The 12,778-nt window shown below is 36.7% G+C and overlaps 1 protein-coding gene across 2 annotated transcripts in view; it reads left to right on the plus strand.

The window, feature by feature from the left end:
* Positions 1 to 12,778, plus strand: part of ACTR6 (actin related protein 6) — a 34,310-nt gene that overhangs the window by 15,437 nt on the left and 6,095 nt on the right. For both annotated transcript variants that reach the window (XM_029205229.1, XM_029205228.1), the window contains exons 7-10: positions 4,116 to 4,214; positions 4,310 to 4,388; positions 9,714 to 9,885; positions 11,364 to 11,502. In XM_029205229.1, the coding sequence (XP_029061062.1) occupies positions 4,116 to 4,214; positions 4,310 to 4,388; positions 9,714 to 9,885; positions 11,364 to 11,502 (489 nt within the window). The remainder of the gene's footprint in view (positions 1 to 4,115; positions 4,215 to 4,309; positions 4,389 to 9,713; positions 9,886 to 11,363; positions 11,503 to 12,778) is intronic.

The following is a 12,778-nucleotide window of genomic DNA, read 5'->3' on the forward strand; positions in this document are numbered from 1 at the left end:
TATATCCTTGCCTCCTTTGTCATAGATTAGTTGACCATAGGTGCGTGGGTTTATCTCTGGGCTTTCTATCTTGTTCCATTGATCTGTGTTTCTGTTTTTGTGCCAGTAGCATATTGTCTTGATTACTGTAGCTTTGAGGTATAGTCTGAAGTCAGGGAGTCTGATTCCTCCAGCTCTGCTTTGTTCACTCAAGACTGCTTTGGCTATTCGGGGTCTTTTGTGTCTCCATACAAATTTTAAGATTTCTTGTTCTAGTTCTGTAAAAAATGCCATTGGTAATTTGATAGGAATTGCACTGAATCTGTAGATTGCTTTGGGTAGTAGAGTCATTTTCACAATATTGAATCTTCCAATCCAAGAACATGGTATATCTCTCCATCTGTTGGTATCATCTTTAATTTCTTTCATCAGTATCTTATAGTTTTCTGCATACAGGTCTTTTGTTTCCCTAGGTAGGTTTTTTCCTAGGTATTTTATTTTTTGTTGCAATGGTAAATGGGAGTGTTTCCTTAATTTCTCTTTCAGATTTTTTATCATTAGTGTATTGGAATGCAAGAGATTTCTGCGCATTAATTTTGTATCCTGCAACTTTACCAAATTCATTGATTAGCTCTAGTAGTTTCCTGGTGGCATCTTTAGGATTGTCTATGTATGGTATCATGCCATCTGCAAACAGTGACAGTTTTACTTCTTTTCCAATTTGTATTCCTTTTATTTCTTTTTCTTCTCTGATTGCCGTGATTAGGACTTCCAAAACTATGTTGAATAATAGTGGTGAGAGTGTACATCCTTGTCTTGTTCCTGATCTTAGAGGAAATGCTTTCAGTTTTTCACCATTGAGAATGATGTTTGCTGTGGGTTTGTCGTATATGGCATTTATTATGTTGAGGTAGGGTCCCTCTATGCCCACTTTCTGGAGAGTTTTTACCATAAATGGGTGTTGAATTTTGTCAAAAGCTTTTTCTGCATCTATTGAGGTGATCATATGGTTTTTCTTCTTCAATTTGTTAATATGGTGTATCACATTGATTGATTTGTGTATATTGAAGAATCCTTGCATCCCTGGATAAATCACACTTGAGCATGCTGTATGATCCTTTTAATGTGTTGTTGGATTCTGTTTGCTAGTATTTTGTTGAGGATTTTTGCACCTATATTCCTCAGTGATATTGGTCTGTAATTTTCTTTTTTTTTAGTATCTTTGTTTGGTTTTGGTATCAGGGTGATGGTGGCCTCATAGAATGAGTTTGGGAGTGTTCCTTCCTCTGCAATGTTTTGGAAGAGTTTGAGAAGGATGGGTGTTACCTCTTCTCTAAATGTTTGATAGGATTCACCTGTGAAGCCATCTCGTCCTGGACTTTTGTTTGTTGGAAGAGTTTTAATCACAGTTTCAATTTCATTGCTTGTGATTGGTCTATGTTTTCTATTTCTTCCTGGTTCAATCTTTGAAGGTTATACCTTTGTAAGAATTTGTTCATTTCTTCCACGTTGTCCATTTTATTGGCATAGGGTTGCTTATAGTAGTCTCTTAGGATGCTTTGTATTTCTGGGGTGTCTGTTGTAACTTCTCCTTTTTCATTTCTAATTTTATTGATTTGAGTCCTCTCCCTCTTTTTCTTGATGAGTCTGGCTAATGGTTTATCAATTTTGTTTATCTTCTCAAAGAACCAGCTTTTAGTTTTATTGATCTTTGCTATTGTTTTGTTTCTATGTCATTTATTTCTGCTCTGACCTTTATGATTTCCTTCCTTCTGCTAACTTTGTGTTTTGTTCTTCTTTCTCTAGTTCCTGTAGGTGTAAGGTTAAATTGTTTATTTGAGATTTTTCTTGTTTCTTGAGGTAGGCTTGTATAGCTATAAACTTCCCTCTTAGAACTGCTTTTACTGCATCCCATAGGTTTTGGATCGTTGTGTTTTCATTGTCATTTGTCTCTACGTATTCTTTGATTTCCTCTTTAATTTCTTCAGTGATCTCTTGGTCATTTAGTAAAGTATTGTTTACCCTCCATGTGTTTGTGTTTTTTATGTTTTTTTCCCTGTAATTCACTTCTAATCTCATAGCGCTGCGGTCAGAAAAGATGCTTGATATGATTTCAATTTTCTTAAATTTACTGAGGCTTGATTTGTGACCCAAGATGTGATCTATCCTGGACAATGTTCTGTGCGCACTTGAGAAGAAAGTGTAATCTGCTGTTTTGGGATGGAATGTCCTATAAATATCAACTAAATCTATCTGGTCTGTTGTGTCATTTAAAGCTTCTGTTTCCTCTATTTTTTTTTTTTTTTGCGGTATGCTGGCCTCTCACTGTTGTGGCCTTTCCCGTTGCGGAGCACAGGCTCCAGACACACAGGCTCAGTGGCCGTGGCTCACGGGTCCAGCCACTCCGCGGCATGTGGGATCTTCCCGGACTGGGGCACGAACCCATGTCCCCTGCATCGGCAGGCGGACTCTCAATCACTGGGCCACCAGGGAAGCCCCTGTTAACTCATTTATTTTCATTTTGGATGATCTGTCCATTGGTGTAAGTGAGGTGTTAAAGTCCCCCACTATTATTGTGTTACTGTCGATTTCCTCTTTTATAGCTGTTAGCAGTTGCCTTATGTATTAAGGTGCTCCTATGTTGGGTGCATATATAATTGTTATATCTTCCTCTTGAATTGATCCCTTGATCATTATGTAGTGTCCTTCCTTGTCTCGTGTAACACTCTTTATTTTAGAGTCTATTTTATCTCATATGAGTATTGCTACTCCAGCTTTCCTTTGATTTCCATTTGCACGGAATATCTTTTTCCATCCCCTCACTTTCAGTCTGTATGTGTCCCTAGGTCTGAAGTGGGCCTCTTGTAGACAGCATATATATGGGTCTTGTTTTTGTATCCATTCAGCGAGCCTGTGTCTTTTGGTTGGAGCACTTAATCCATTCACGTTTAAGTTAATTATCGATATGTCTGTCCCTATTACCATTTTCTTAATTGTTACGTGTTTGTTTTTCTAGGTCCTTTTCTTCTCTTATGTTTCCCACTTAGGGAAGATCCTTTAGCATTTTTTGTAGAGCTCATTTGATGGTACTGAATTCTCTTACCTGTTGCTTGTCTGTAAAGCTGTTGATTTCTCCCTCGAACCTGAATGAGATCCTTACCGGGTAGAGTAATCTTGCTTGTAGGTTCTTCCCTTTCATCACTTTAAATATATTATGCCACTCCCTTCTGGCTTGTAAAGTTTCTGCTGAAAAATCAGGTCTTAACCTTATGGGACTTCCCGTGTATGTTATTTGTCATTTTTCCCTTGCTGCTTTCAATAATTTTTCATTATCTTTAATTTTTGCTAGTTTGATTACTCTGTGTCTTGGCGTGTTTCTCTTTGGGTTCATCCTGTGTGGGACTCTGTGCGCTTTCTGGACTTGGGTGGCTATTTCCTTTCCCATGTTAGGGAAGTTTTCAACTATAATCTCTTCAAATATTTTCTCTGGTCCTTTCTCTCTCTCTTCTCCTTCTGGGACCCCTATAATGCGAATGTTGTTGCATTTAATGTTGTCCCAGAGGTCTCTTAGGCTGTCTTCATTTCTTTTCATTCTTTTTTCTTTATTCTGTTCTGCAGCAGTGAATTCCACCATTCTGTCTTCCAGGTCACTTATCCGTTCTTCTGCCTCAGTTATTCTGCTATTGATTCCTTCTAGTGTAGTTTTCATTTCAGTTATTGTATTGTTCATCTCTGTTTGTTTGTTATTTAATTCTTCTAGGTCTTTGTTAAACATTTCTTGCATTTTCTCGATTTTTGCCTCCATTCTTTTTCTGAAGTCCTGGATCGTCTTCACTCTCAGTATTCTGAATTCTTTTTCTGGAAGTTTGCCTATCTCCACTTCATTCAGTTGTTTTTCTCGGGTTTTATCTTGTTCCTTCATCTGGTACATAGCCCTCTGCCTTTTCATCTTGTCTGTCTTTCTGTGAATGTGGGTTTTGTTCCACAGGCTGCAGGATTGTAGTTCTTGCTTCTGCTGTCTGCCCTCTGGTGGATGAGGCTATCTAAGAGGCTTGTGCAAGTTTCCTGATGGGAGGGACTGGTGGTGGGTCTAAATTTTTTTTATTTCACGTTACCATTTTTTTTTTTCTGTTTAGGCAGTTACATGTTATGGATGAAACACATGTGATTAATCAAGTGAAAGAAGATGTATGCTATGTGTCTCAGGATTTTTATGGAGACATGGATATTGCCAAGTATGTATAATGGTAACCTAAGAATTAGAAAGTTGATTCTTGGGTAATGTTACACATAGTTAAAATATTTTATAAGTCTGTGTTTTGTTTTCCAGGTTGAAAGGAGAAGAAAATACGGTAATGGTAGACTATGTTTTGCCTGACTTTAGTACAATTAAAAAGGGCTTTTGTAAGGTAATTTTTAAAACTTTATTTTATATTGGCGTATAGTTGATTTACAGTGTTGTGTTAATTTCAGGTGTACACCAAAGTGATTCAGTTATACATATATCTATTCTCTTTCAGATCCTTTCCCATATAGGTTATTACAGAGTATTAAGTAGAGTTCCCTGTGCTGTACAGTAGGTTCTTGTTGATTATCTATTTTATATATAATAGTGTATGTTAATCCCAACCTCCTAATTTATCCCTCCCCCCACCTTTCTCCTTTGGTAACCATAAGTTTGTTTTCTAAGTCTGTGATGTAAGGTAATTTAAAAAATACTCAGTGATATTTCTTCAAGTGACCACCTCAGTCAGGTTTGCACAGCATCCAGCTGGGATGGGTGGAATCTCACAGAGTTGTTGATGACTGCCTTCCTGCCTGGTGGCCATTTCTTTAGGCATCAGTGTATGAATGATTAGTTAATATCTCTACTAAAGTTATTTAGAAAAAGAACTATCTGCCATGATAGCACATGGGACAAATCTGGAGGTTAACAGTATCATTACCTATATTATGGTTTACCCTTTTGTGTTTCATTAAGAATTAGTTTAAGTCCACTTAGAAGTAGGTTATTTGTTGTGAATATTACTGGCACAGCTGACCCAAGGCTCTGCTATCAGATTGTAGTTGAAAACAGCAAAATCCAGTGCACTTTCAAAGCATTGAGATGAGTTTATCTTGGATGTGAAAACAAAGTAATTTCTCCCTATCTTTGAGCAGCTCAGGTAAATTATCAGTTCTGTGGTTGGGTAAATGTGAAGTTTGCCCTTCTAGTTACTGGCTTGGTGAGGAATGGTAGGAAGTTAAAAATCTTTGGTCAGAAATTTAAGCACAAGGAGATATTTTCTCAAGGGGACATGTATGCTAATGTTCATTGTAGTATACATTAAAAGAGTGAGAAATTGGGAAGAGCCTAGGTAGCCATTAATGGTAGAAAAATAGATAAATTTTCATATATTCATATTATAAAATAAGCAGTGAAAATGAAGTAGAGCTACGTGATCATCATGGATAAGTCTCAGAAATGTGTTTCTGTCTAAAACATGATGATGTCTAAAAGCCAGTTTTAGAAGGACGTATACCATTTCAGGCTATTCAGAATAATTATTATGTTTAGGAATTTATAAATATGAAGTAAAAGTATATAAACTATGTATGTGAATGATAACACCAAATTTAAAGGGGGAGTGTTATATCTGTGAAGTTACATTAAAATGGTTGATGGATGTATGGGGTTTTTTCTTTTTTTTTTTAATTATTTATTTTTTGGCTGTGTTTCGTCTTCATTGCTTGCACAGGCTTTCTCTAGTTGCAGTGAGCGAGCGCTACTCTTCGTTGTGGCGCATGGGCTACTCATTGCAGTGGCTTCTCTTTTTGCGGAGCACAGCCTCGCAGAGCACGGGCTCCAGGCGCATGAGCTTCAGTAGTTGTGGCACATGGGCTCAGTAGTTGTGGCTTGCATGCTCTAGAGCGCAGGCTCAGTAGTTGTGGCGCACGGGCTTAGTTGCTCTGCGGTATGTGGGATCTTCCTGGAGCAAGGCTCGAACCTGTGTCCCCTGCATTAGTAGGCAGACTCTTAACAACTGCGCCACCAGGGAAGTCCGGATATATGGGTTTTATATAATTATTTATACTTGTTTTTATGCCTGAAATTAAAAAAATTTCGTGGCCAGATTATTGAGGTGAAATACACATCAGAATTCAGAGGAGGCTACCCAGGTACTCATAAAATCAAAATCATCCTGTAATGTCCTTACAAACATATCCTTGCGGAAGGACCAAAGCTAGCTTTCAGAAGTGGGAATTGTGACAGATTATGGGATCATGTTGTCTGGCATGAACTGGGGAGAGAAACTGGAAGCCCATGTCCCACTTAGGATATGGAAGGTGTATTTTTTTCTTTACAAGACAGGGAAAACTGCCCCAAACATACAGATACCAAGCCACTTTCTCATTAGGCACGTTTGATCATCCTCATTTATTATAGCTGATTAAAACAGTCCAGTGATATAAAACACCTTGTGGAGAATTTATAGCACTCTGGACTCATGGTGGTAAAGTAATCCATATTTCTACAGGGATGGACCCTGAGTAAAGTCTCAGTAATTCCCAGCTCCTCCAAACCTGACTAAAAATCACCTGGGTCACTTGAAGAACAATTGGTATCCATGTTCTCAGTCCCTGTCCCTGGAAATGCTTAGTGCCTAAGTTTGAAAACTTAAACTTAATCTCTAAAAAAGAAAAAAATTTCTTCCAGGTGATTGGACTATCAGCTATGTTTGGAAATCTTTCTCTTTTTTAAACTGTAGTTCTTGCTTGCCCTGCAAATGAGAACTTACCAGTTTATTGGACATTATCTGCTGAACTCTGCTAGCTTCCTTCCCAAATCATAAGCCTTGATTTCTCAATCCTACACCTTACATAGTGAGCTAGTAGAGTCATGGTTGTTCCCCCAGTTGATTATTGTTTTACTCATCAGCTTTGGAGAAAAAAGGCAGAAGCCACATTGTATTGTTTGCAGCTCTTTTATTGGCCTTTGGCCTTGTGATCAGAATCTTGTTATGACGGCACTTCACTAATTGAGTATAGACTCCCTGTTACTTGTACACTTTAACATCAGTTGAGTGGACATAGTCAGTTGGACTGAACTTTTACCAGATGATGGAATGTTACATCAAATATTTATTTCAGAAATAATGGATTAACCTTTACTTTGTCAATTAATGTTAACATTTTTACCACAATACATGTTAAATTGTGTACATCTTAATAATTTTTAAGGTTTAGAAATGGTTATATTTTGTATATGTTAGGATTACTCCTAAAATATATTTTTTAAATTTAATACTTGATTAACTTGTTTTCATCATTGCCTGACAATCAAAATCTTTGATGAGGGCTGTTAAATACTTATGAAACTAGAAAAACAATACTGCATAAGATGAAAGAGAATTATACTTGTTTGAGAGCCTTTATACTTAGGATATTGTTAAACTCGGACCTTGATAGTTTATTCAAGAATATTTTTAAATACTTAGGAAAAACTTACAACCTTGATTTTCTACTACTGATGATAGTAACAATAATAATAAGGTCTGTAATATTGTTACTGATTACAACCGATAGAAATTCCAGTTTTATTTTTTAACAGAAAGAGGATGCTTACGAAAGTGTAATGAATGCTTTACTGACCTAAATTGAGAAAATTGCCCTCATAGTTAACTGTTATCACTTTCTGCAGAGCCATTGTAGTTTAAACATTTCTTTCATGGTACCGGAATGAAATTTATGAGGGCTGTACAGTAATCATGACTTGTATTGACTAAAATAGCAACTCCTATAAATTCCTTCATTTATCTATGTCTAAAACAAAAATCTTTTTGAAATTGTACTCTTAGAAACAGAAAATACTTGTAGTTCCAGATTATATATTAACGATTAGTGGCTTTAGAGCTAACATTCAGCAAGGATATCTAGTTCTGGCTTTTCCCCCAGTTAGATATTTGACCCTGGGTCAGTCACATGATCTTCTTCTGTAAAATCAGGGCTGTGGACTAGATAACCTCTAATGTTTTGTCCAATTAAATTGTCCAAGTCTGTATCTGTCTCAAGTTATTTTGAGTGTTGACAATATGAGTTATATCCTATACACTCAAGCCAATATCATTTTTAAATGAATTTGTAAATTTATAGGAAGTATTTTCCATTCTGCCTGAGAAGGAAGAATACTTTATCTGTGAAGAAATAATATTCTTCTCTTTGCTAGTGCAACCATAGTTTAATCGGGTTGAAAGTGATGTGTAGTTTTCCTTGTTCTTCCTAGGGTATTGTGAATTTTGTGTAATTTTTAGGATATTTTTATTTAAAAATAATGTTTCAAGGGACTTCCCTGGTAGTCCAGTGGTTAAGAATCCATGCTTCCAGTGCAGGGGTTGCAGGTTTGATCAACTGGTCTGGTAACTAAGATCCCACATGCTGTATGACGTGGCCAAAAAAATTTTAAAAAAAAAGAAAGTTTCAAGCATGGAATTTCCAAATGATAGAAATCAGAATCATTCATATCCAGGTTAAGAGAGGCAATGTAGTAGGAGGAATATATTGTGTGTGCTCGAGTTATTAGTTGAATGATCTTGAGCAAGTCACGTAACCTTGCCTAGTGCAATTGCATCATTAGTAAAAGGAAAATATATCTACCTTACAGGGTTATATGAGAATTCAGTATGATAATGTATGTAAAATGCCTAAAACAAACACCACATTGTTGACTGGCATGCTATACTGGGTAGTGGATATGTGATGGCGAACAGTGTAGATGATGAAGGATAATACAGGGTGATAGTAAGAATACTAGAGGGATCTTTTATTTGGGAGTCAGAAGAAGCCTCTCTGAGGAAGCTGAAACCTGAACAGAGAGTAGATGACTAATTATATTAAGGAATAGTTTTTATATAGTTTACTCTTTAACAATAAATTATTAATATTTCTTTTCATATATTTTAAGTATTTTTATATTTATATAGAGGATTGGGATATACTCTGTTACAGGTGGAAAATTGCATATACGAGTCAAATGAAGTTAATGTCTTTAACAATCTAGAAAAGCTGATGAGTCTTAGTGCAATTGAGAGGGACCATTATTTTAATGATGTAGAATGCTGTAGAAGGAGATTATTTTTTTCTGGCCCCTTCAGGAGCACAGCTCACAGAGTGGGTGGGTTAACAGAAAATAAATAGCAAAAGAATTTCAGTGATAAAGTCCATGTATTTGCTTAAATCATTTTGGAAACTGTTTTTTGAATAGAGATTGAATAAATAATAAAGAAATTTAATGATGTAGGCTTTTTGCACAAGGGAAAGGGGAAATCCTAATAGAATAAAACCATAATGCCCAATAAAAATCTAAGGCAAGGTCAGGGGAGTGAAAGTAGATAGTGCTGGAAACATAAGGTACAGTGTTTTTTATTTAGAGTATGTTCTTTGTTCTTTAAAAACTGGAATCACTCTTAGAGGTAGATTATGAAGTTCCTTCTGCTCTATTCTCCTTTTCTTTCTTTCTGTTTTAAAATGTGTGGAATAAAGCCAGATCATCTTTGGGGGAATAGCTATATTAAGAGTCAGTAGTTATTTATTTGTGTGGTTAGGCAACAGCAGAGAAGACCACATTTTTCTAACTTTTGAGAATCCTGAAACTTCCAAGAACATGGTTAATATATTGGTATTACATATTACTAAATGTTATTAGTGATGTGAGCTAGATAACATAACTTAAACTTTTCATCTTATTTTTCTTTAAGCCAAGAGAAGAAATGGTGTTAAGTGGAAAATATAAATCTGGGGAACAAATTCTTCGTCTGGCCAATGAGAGATTTGCTGTTCCAGAAATACTCTTTAATCCTTCTGATATAGGAATTCAAGAAATGGGAATTCCAGAAGCTATTGTCTATTCAATTCAGAACTTACCTGAAGGTGCATAAATAATGAGGAATAATGATATTTTTTAAAAATCATAAGCTCTGTGAACCCTAGAGAAGTCATCTGTTTCTTCTAAATAATTTGAGCAAATGGCTACTTTATTTGCAGAGATTTCCAAATCTAACTTGAATAATTCTTTATTGTACTTTATTTTACTTGAATAATTCTTTATTGATCCTAGATTGTAAATTTGATATGGGAAGAGTAATTATGGTCTGCTTAAATTTGAAGAACTTCATCTCTTTATAAGTATTAAATTGCTATATCCATTTAAAAAGTTTTAATTTAAGCCAAACTTGCACAGAGTAGAAATTTATAATTTAACAATTTAATGGGTTTTAGCTGTTGATGAGACTGGTTTATTCCTTCTGTTACATTTTGATTAATATACAGGAAGTTAGTTTTAATGAGATTGAAGTATAGTGCTTCACAGTGATTTCTGGGTTCTCCTGAAGCATGATTTAACTAAATAATGTTCTAAAGTTTTGGAGTACCTTTATAGCTTAAAAATGTCTTCCTAGTTCATAAGGAACAGTGTAGGCATTGGAGAAAATCTTGCCTATGCAGTGTCCTTTCCTCCCATTAAAAAAGAAAAAAAGTCAGATAATGCCATCACCTTAATACAGTTATTTCACAACTAATTTCACATTAATATTTCATATTGATTTCTCATTCTATCTAAAGTTGCAGTCATGAGATATACAACATTTTGTACTACACTGTTTTAATGTTGTGTTGTAAGACTCAATATTAACGTAGCAGTACTCTGTCCCTGTTTTGTGAACAGAAGCATTAGGTGGGATGGCCAGTACCTATCAATTCCTGACAAATTTCCCAGTGGTGCTTGGTAGCCCTTTAAGATTGACTAACCATGTGGCACTTAATATTTGCTATCATGTAACTTTAATGAGTGTAGAACATAAGATCCTTTCTTTAAATATTATTATAGATTGAGTATTTTTCACTATCATTTGTAAGTGTTGCACAATAAGAATGTGTGTCTCAGTGAGATAACATGGAAACTTGGATTTTCAAGTTTAAAATGTTATGAAGGACCTCCTTTTCATCTTTACACTAGCTAACAGTCTCAGCCTACATAAAGACCTCCTCCATTTTAGGGGAGAACAATTTTAATTTTCAAATGTCTGCTACTAGCATTTTACTCATTTATGTATAGCTTACATGTATATGTAATAAGTTGCTAGTAATTCAACCCGTTCACCTTAGCCTTTCTTTTAAAGAACTGTGAGGTCATATTTCTGTTTAATATGTTTATTTGTATAAATGATAACCTCATTATAAAATCTTATAAGTTATAATTTATATGGTTATAAAAAACTATATGGTTTCCCAACCAGTAACTTTCATCCCCAATTGCTTTTACCTAATCTCTCATCCCCATTTCTCCAGAAAGATAAGGAAACAGATATTCTAATGCCTTTTTTCTTTCTCCTATTTTTCTCTTTTAAAAGAAATGCAGCCGCATTTTTTTAAGAACATTGTTTTGACGGGAGGAAATTCCCTTTTCCCGGGATTTAGGGATCGGGTTTACTCGGAAGTTCGATGTCTCACTCCAACAGATTATGATGTTTCTGTTGTGCTGCCTGAAAAGTAAGTGTTGGCTTATATAGAAACAAATCATGGAAGTTAGTTTACAGATAAAGAGGTCTGTAAGCAGACTTGAGTTTAAAGCTTGTTTCTACTGGGTTGCCAGGTTAATTTCACCTTTGGGATGCTCATTTTTCTTTTCTCAAAAAAATGAAATGATATAGCTGCTGGACAGTCATCGACAGGAAGACACTGGAACTCACCAAAAAAGATACCGCACATCCAAAGACAAAGGAGAAGCCAAAATGAGACGGTAGGAGGGGCGCAATCACAGTAAAATCAAATCCCATAACTGCTAGGTGGGTAACTCACAGGCTGGAGGACACTTATACCACAGAAGTCCACCCACTGGAGTGAAGGTTCTGAGCCCCACATCAGGCTTCCCAACCTGGGGGTCTGGCAGTGGGAAGAGGAATTCCTAGAGAATCAGACTTTGAAGGTTAGCAGGATTTGATTGCAGGACTTCGACAGGACTGTGGGAAACAGAGACTCCACTCTTGGAGGGCACACACAAAGTAGTGTGTGCATCGGGACCCAGGGGAAGGAGCAGTGACCCCAGGGAAGACTGAACCAGACCTACCTGCTAGTGTTGGAGGGTCACCTGCAGAGGTGGGGGGTGGCTGTGGCTCACTGTGGGAACAAGGATACTGGCAGCAGAAGTTCTCGGAAGTACTCCTTGGCGTGAGCCCTCCCAGAGTCTGCCATTAGCCCCACCAAAGAGCCCAGGTAGGCTCCAGTGTTGGGTTGCCTCAGGCCAAACAACCAACAGGGAGGGAACCCAGCCCCACCCATCAACAGTCAAACGGATTAAAGTTTTACTGAGCTCTGCCCACCAGAGCAAGAGTCAGCTCTAGCCACCACAGGTCCCTCCCATCAGGAAACTTACACAAGCCTCTTATATACCCTCATCCACCAGAGGGCAAACAGCAGAAGCAAGAACTACAATCCTACAATCTTCTTGCAGAAGCAAGAAACTACAATCCTGCAGCCTGTGGAACAAAACCCACATTCACAGAAAGATAGACAAGATGAAAAGGCAGAGGGCTATGTACCAGAGGAAGGAACAAGATAAAGCCCCAGAAAAACAACTAACTGAAGTGGAGATAGGCAAACTTCCAGAAAAAGAATTCAGAATAATGAGAGTGAAGACCATCCAGGACCTCGGAAAAAGAATGGAGGCAAAGATCGAGAAAATGCAAGAAATGTTTAACAAAGACCTAGAAGAATTAAAGAACAAACAAACAGAGATGAACAATACAATAACTGAAATGAAAACTAC

This window comes from Monodon monoceros, unplaced genomic scaffold, assembly GCF_005190385.1.
Source record: "Monodon monoceros isolate NGI ecotype Baffin Bay Population unplaced genomic scaffold, NGI_Narwhal_1 Super_Scaffold_6, whole genome shotgun sequence".
NCBI lineage: Eukaryota > Metazoa > Chordata > Mammalia > Artiodactyla > Monodontidae > Monodon > Monodon monoceros.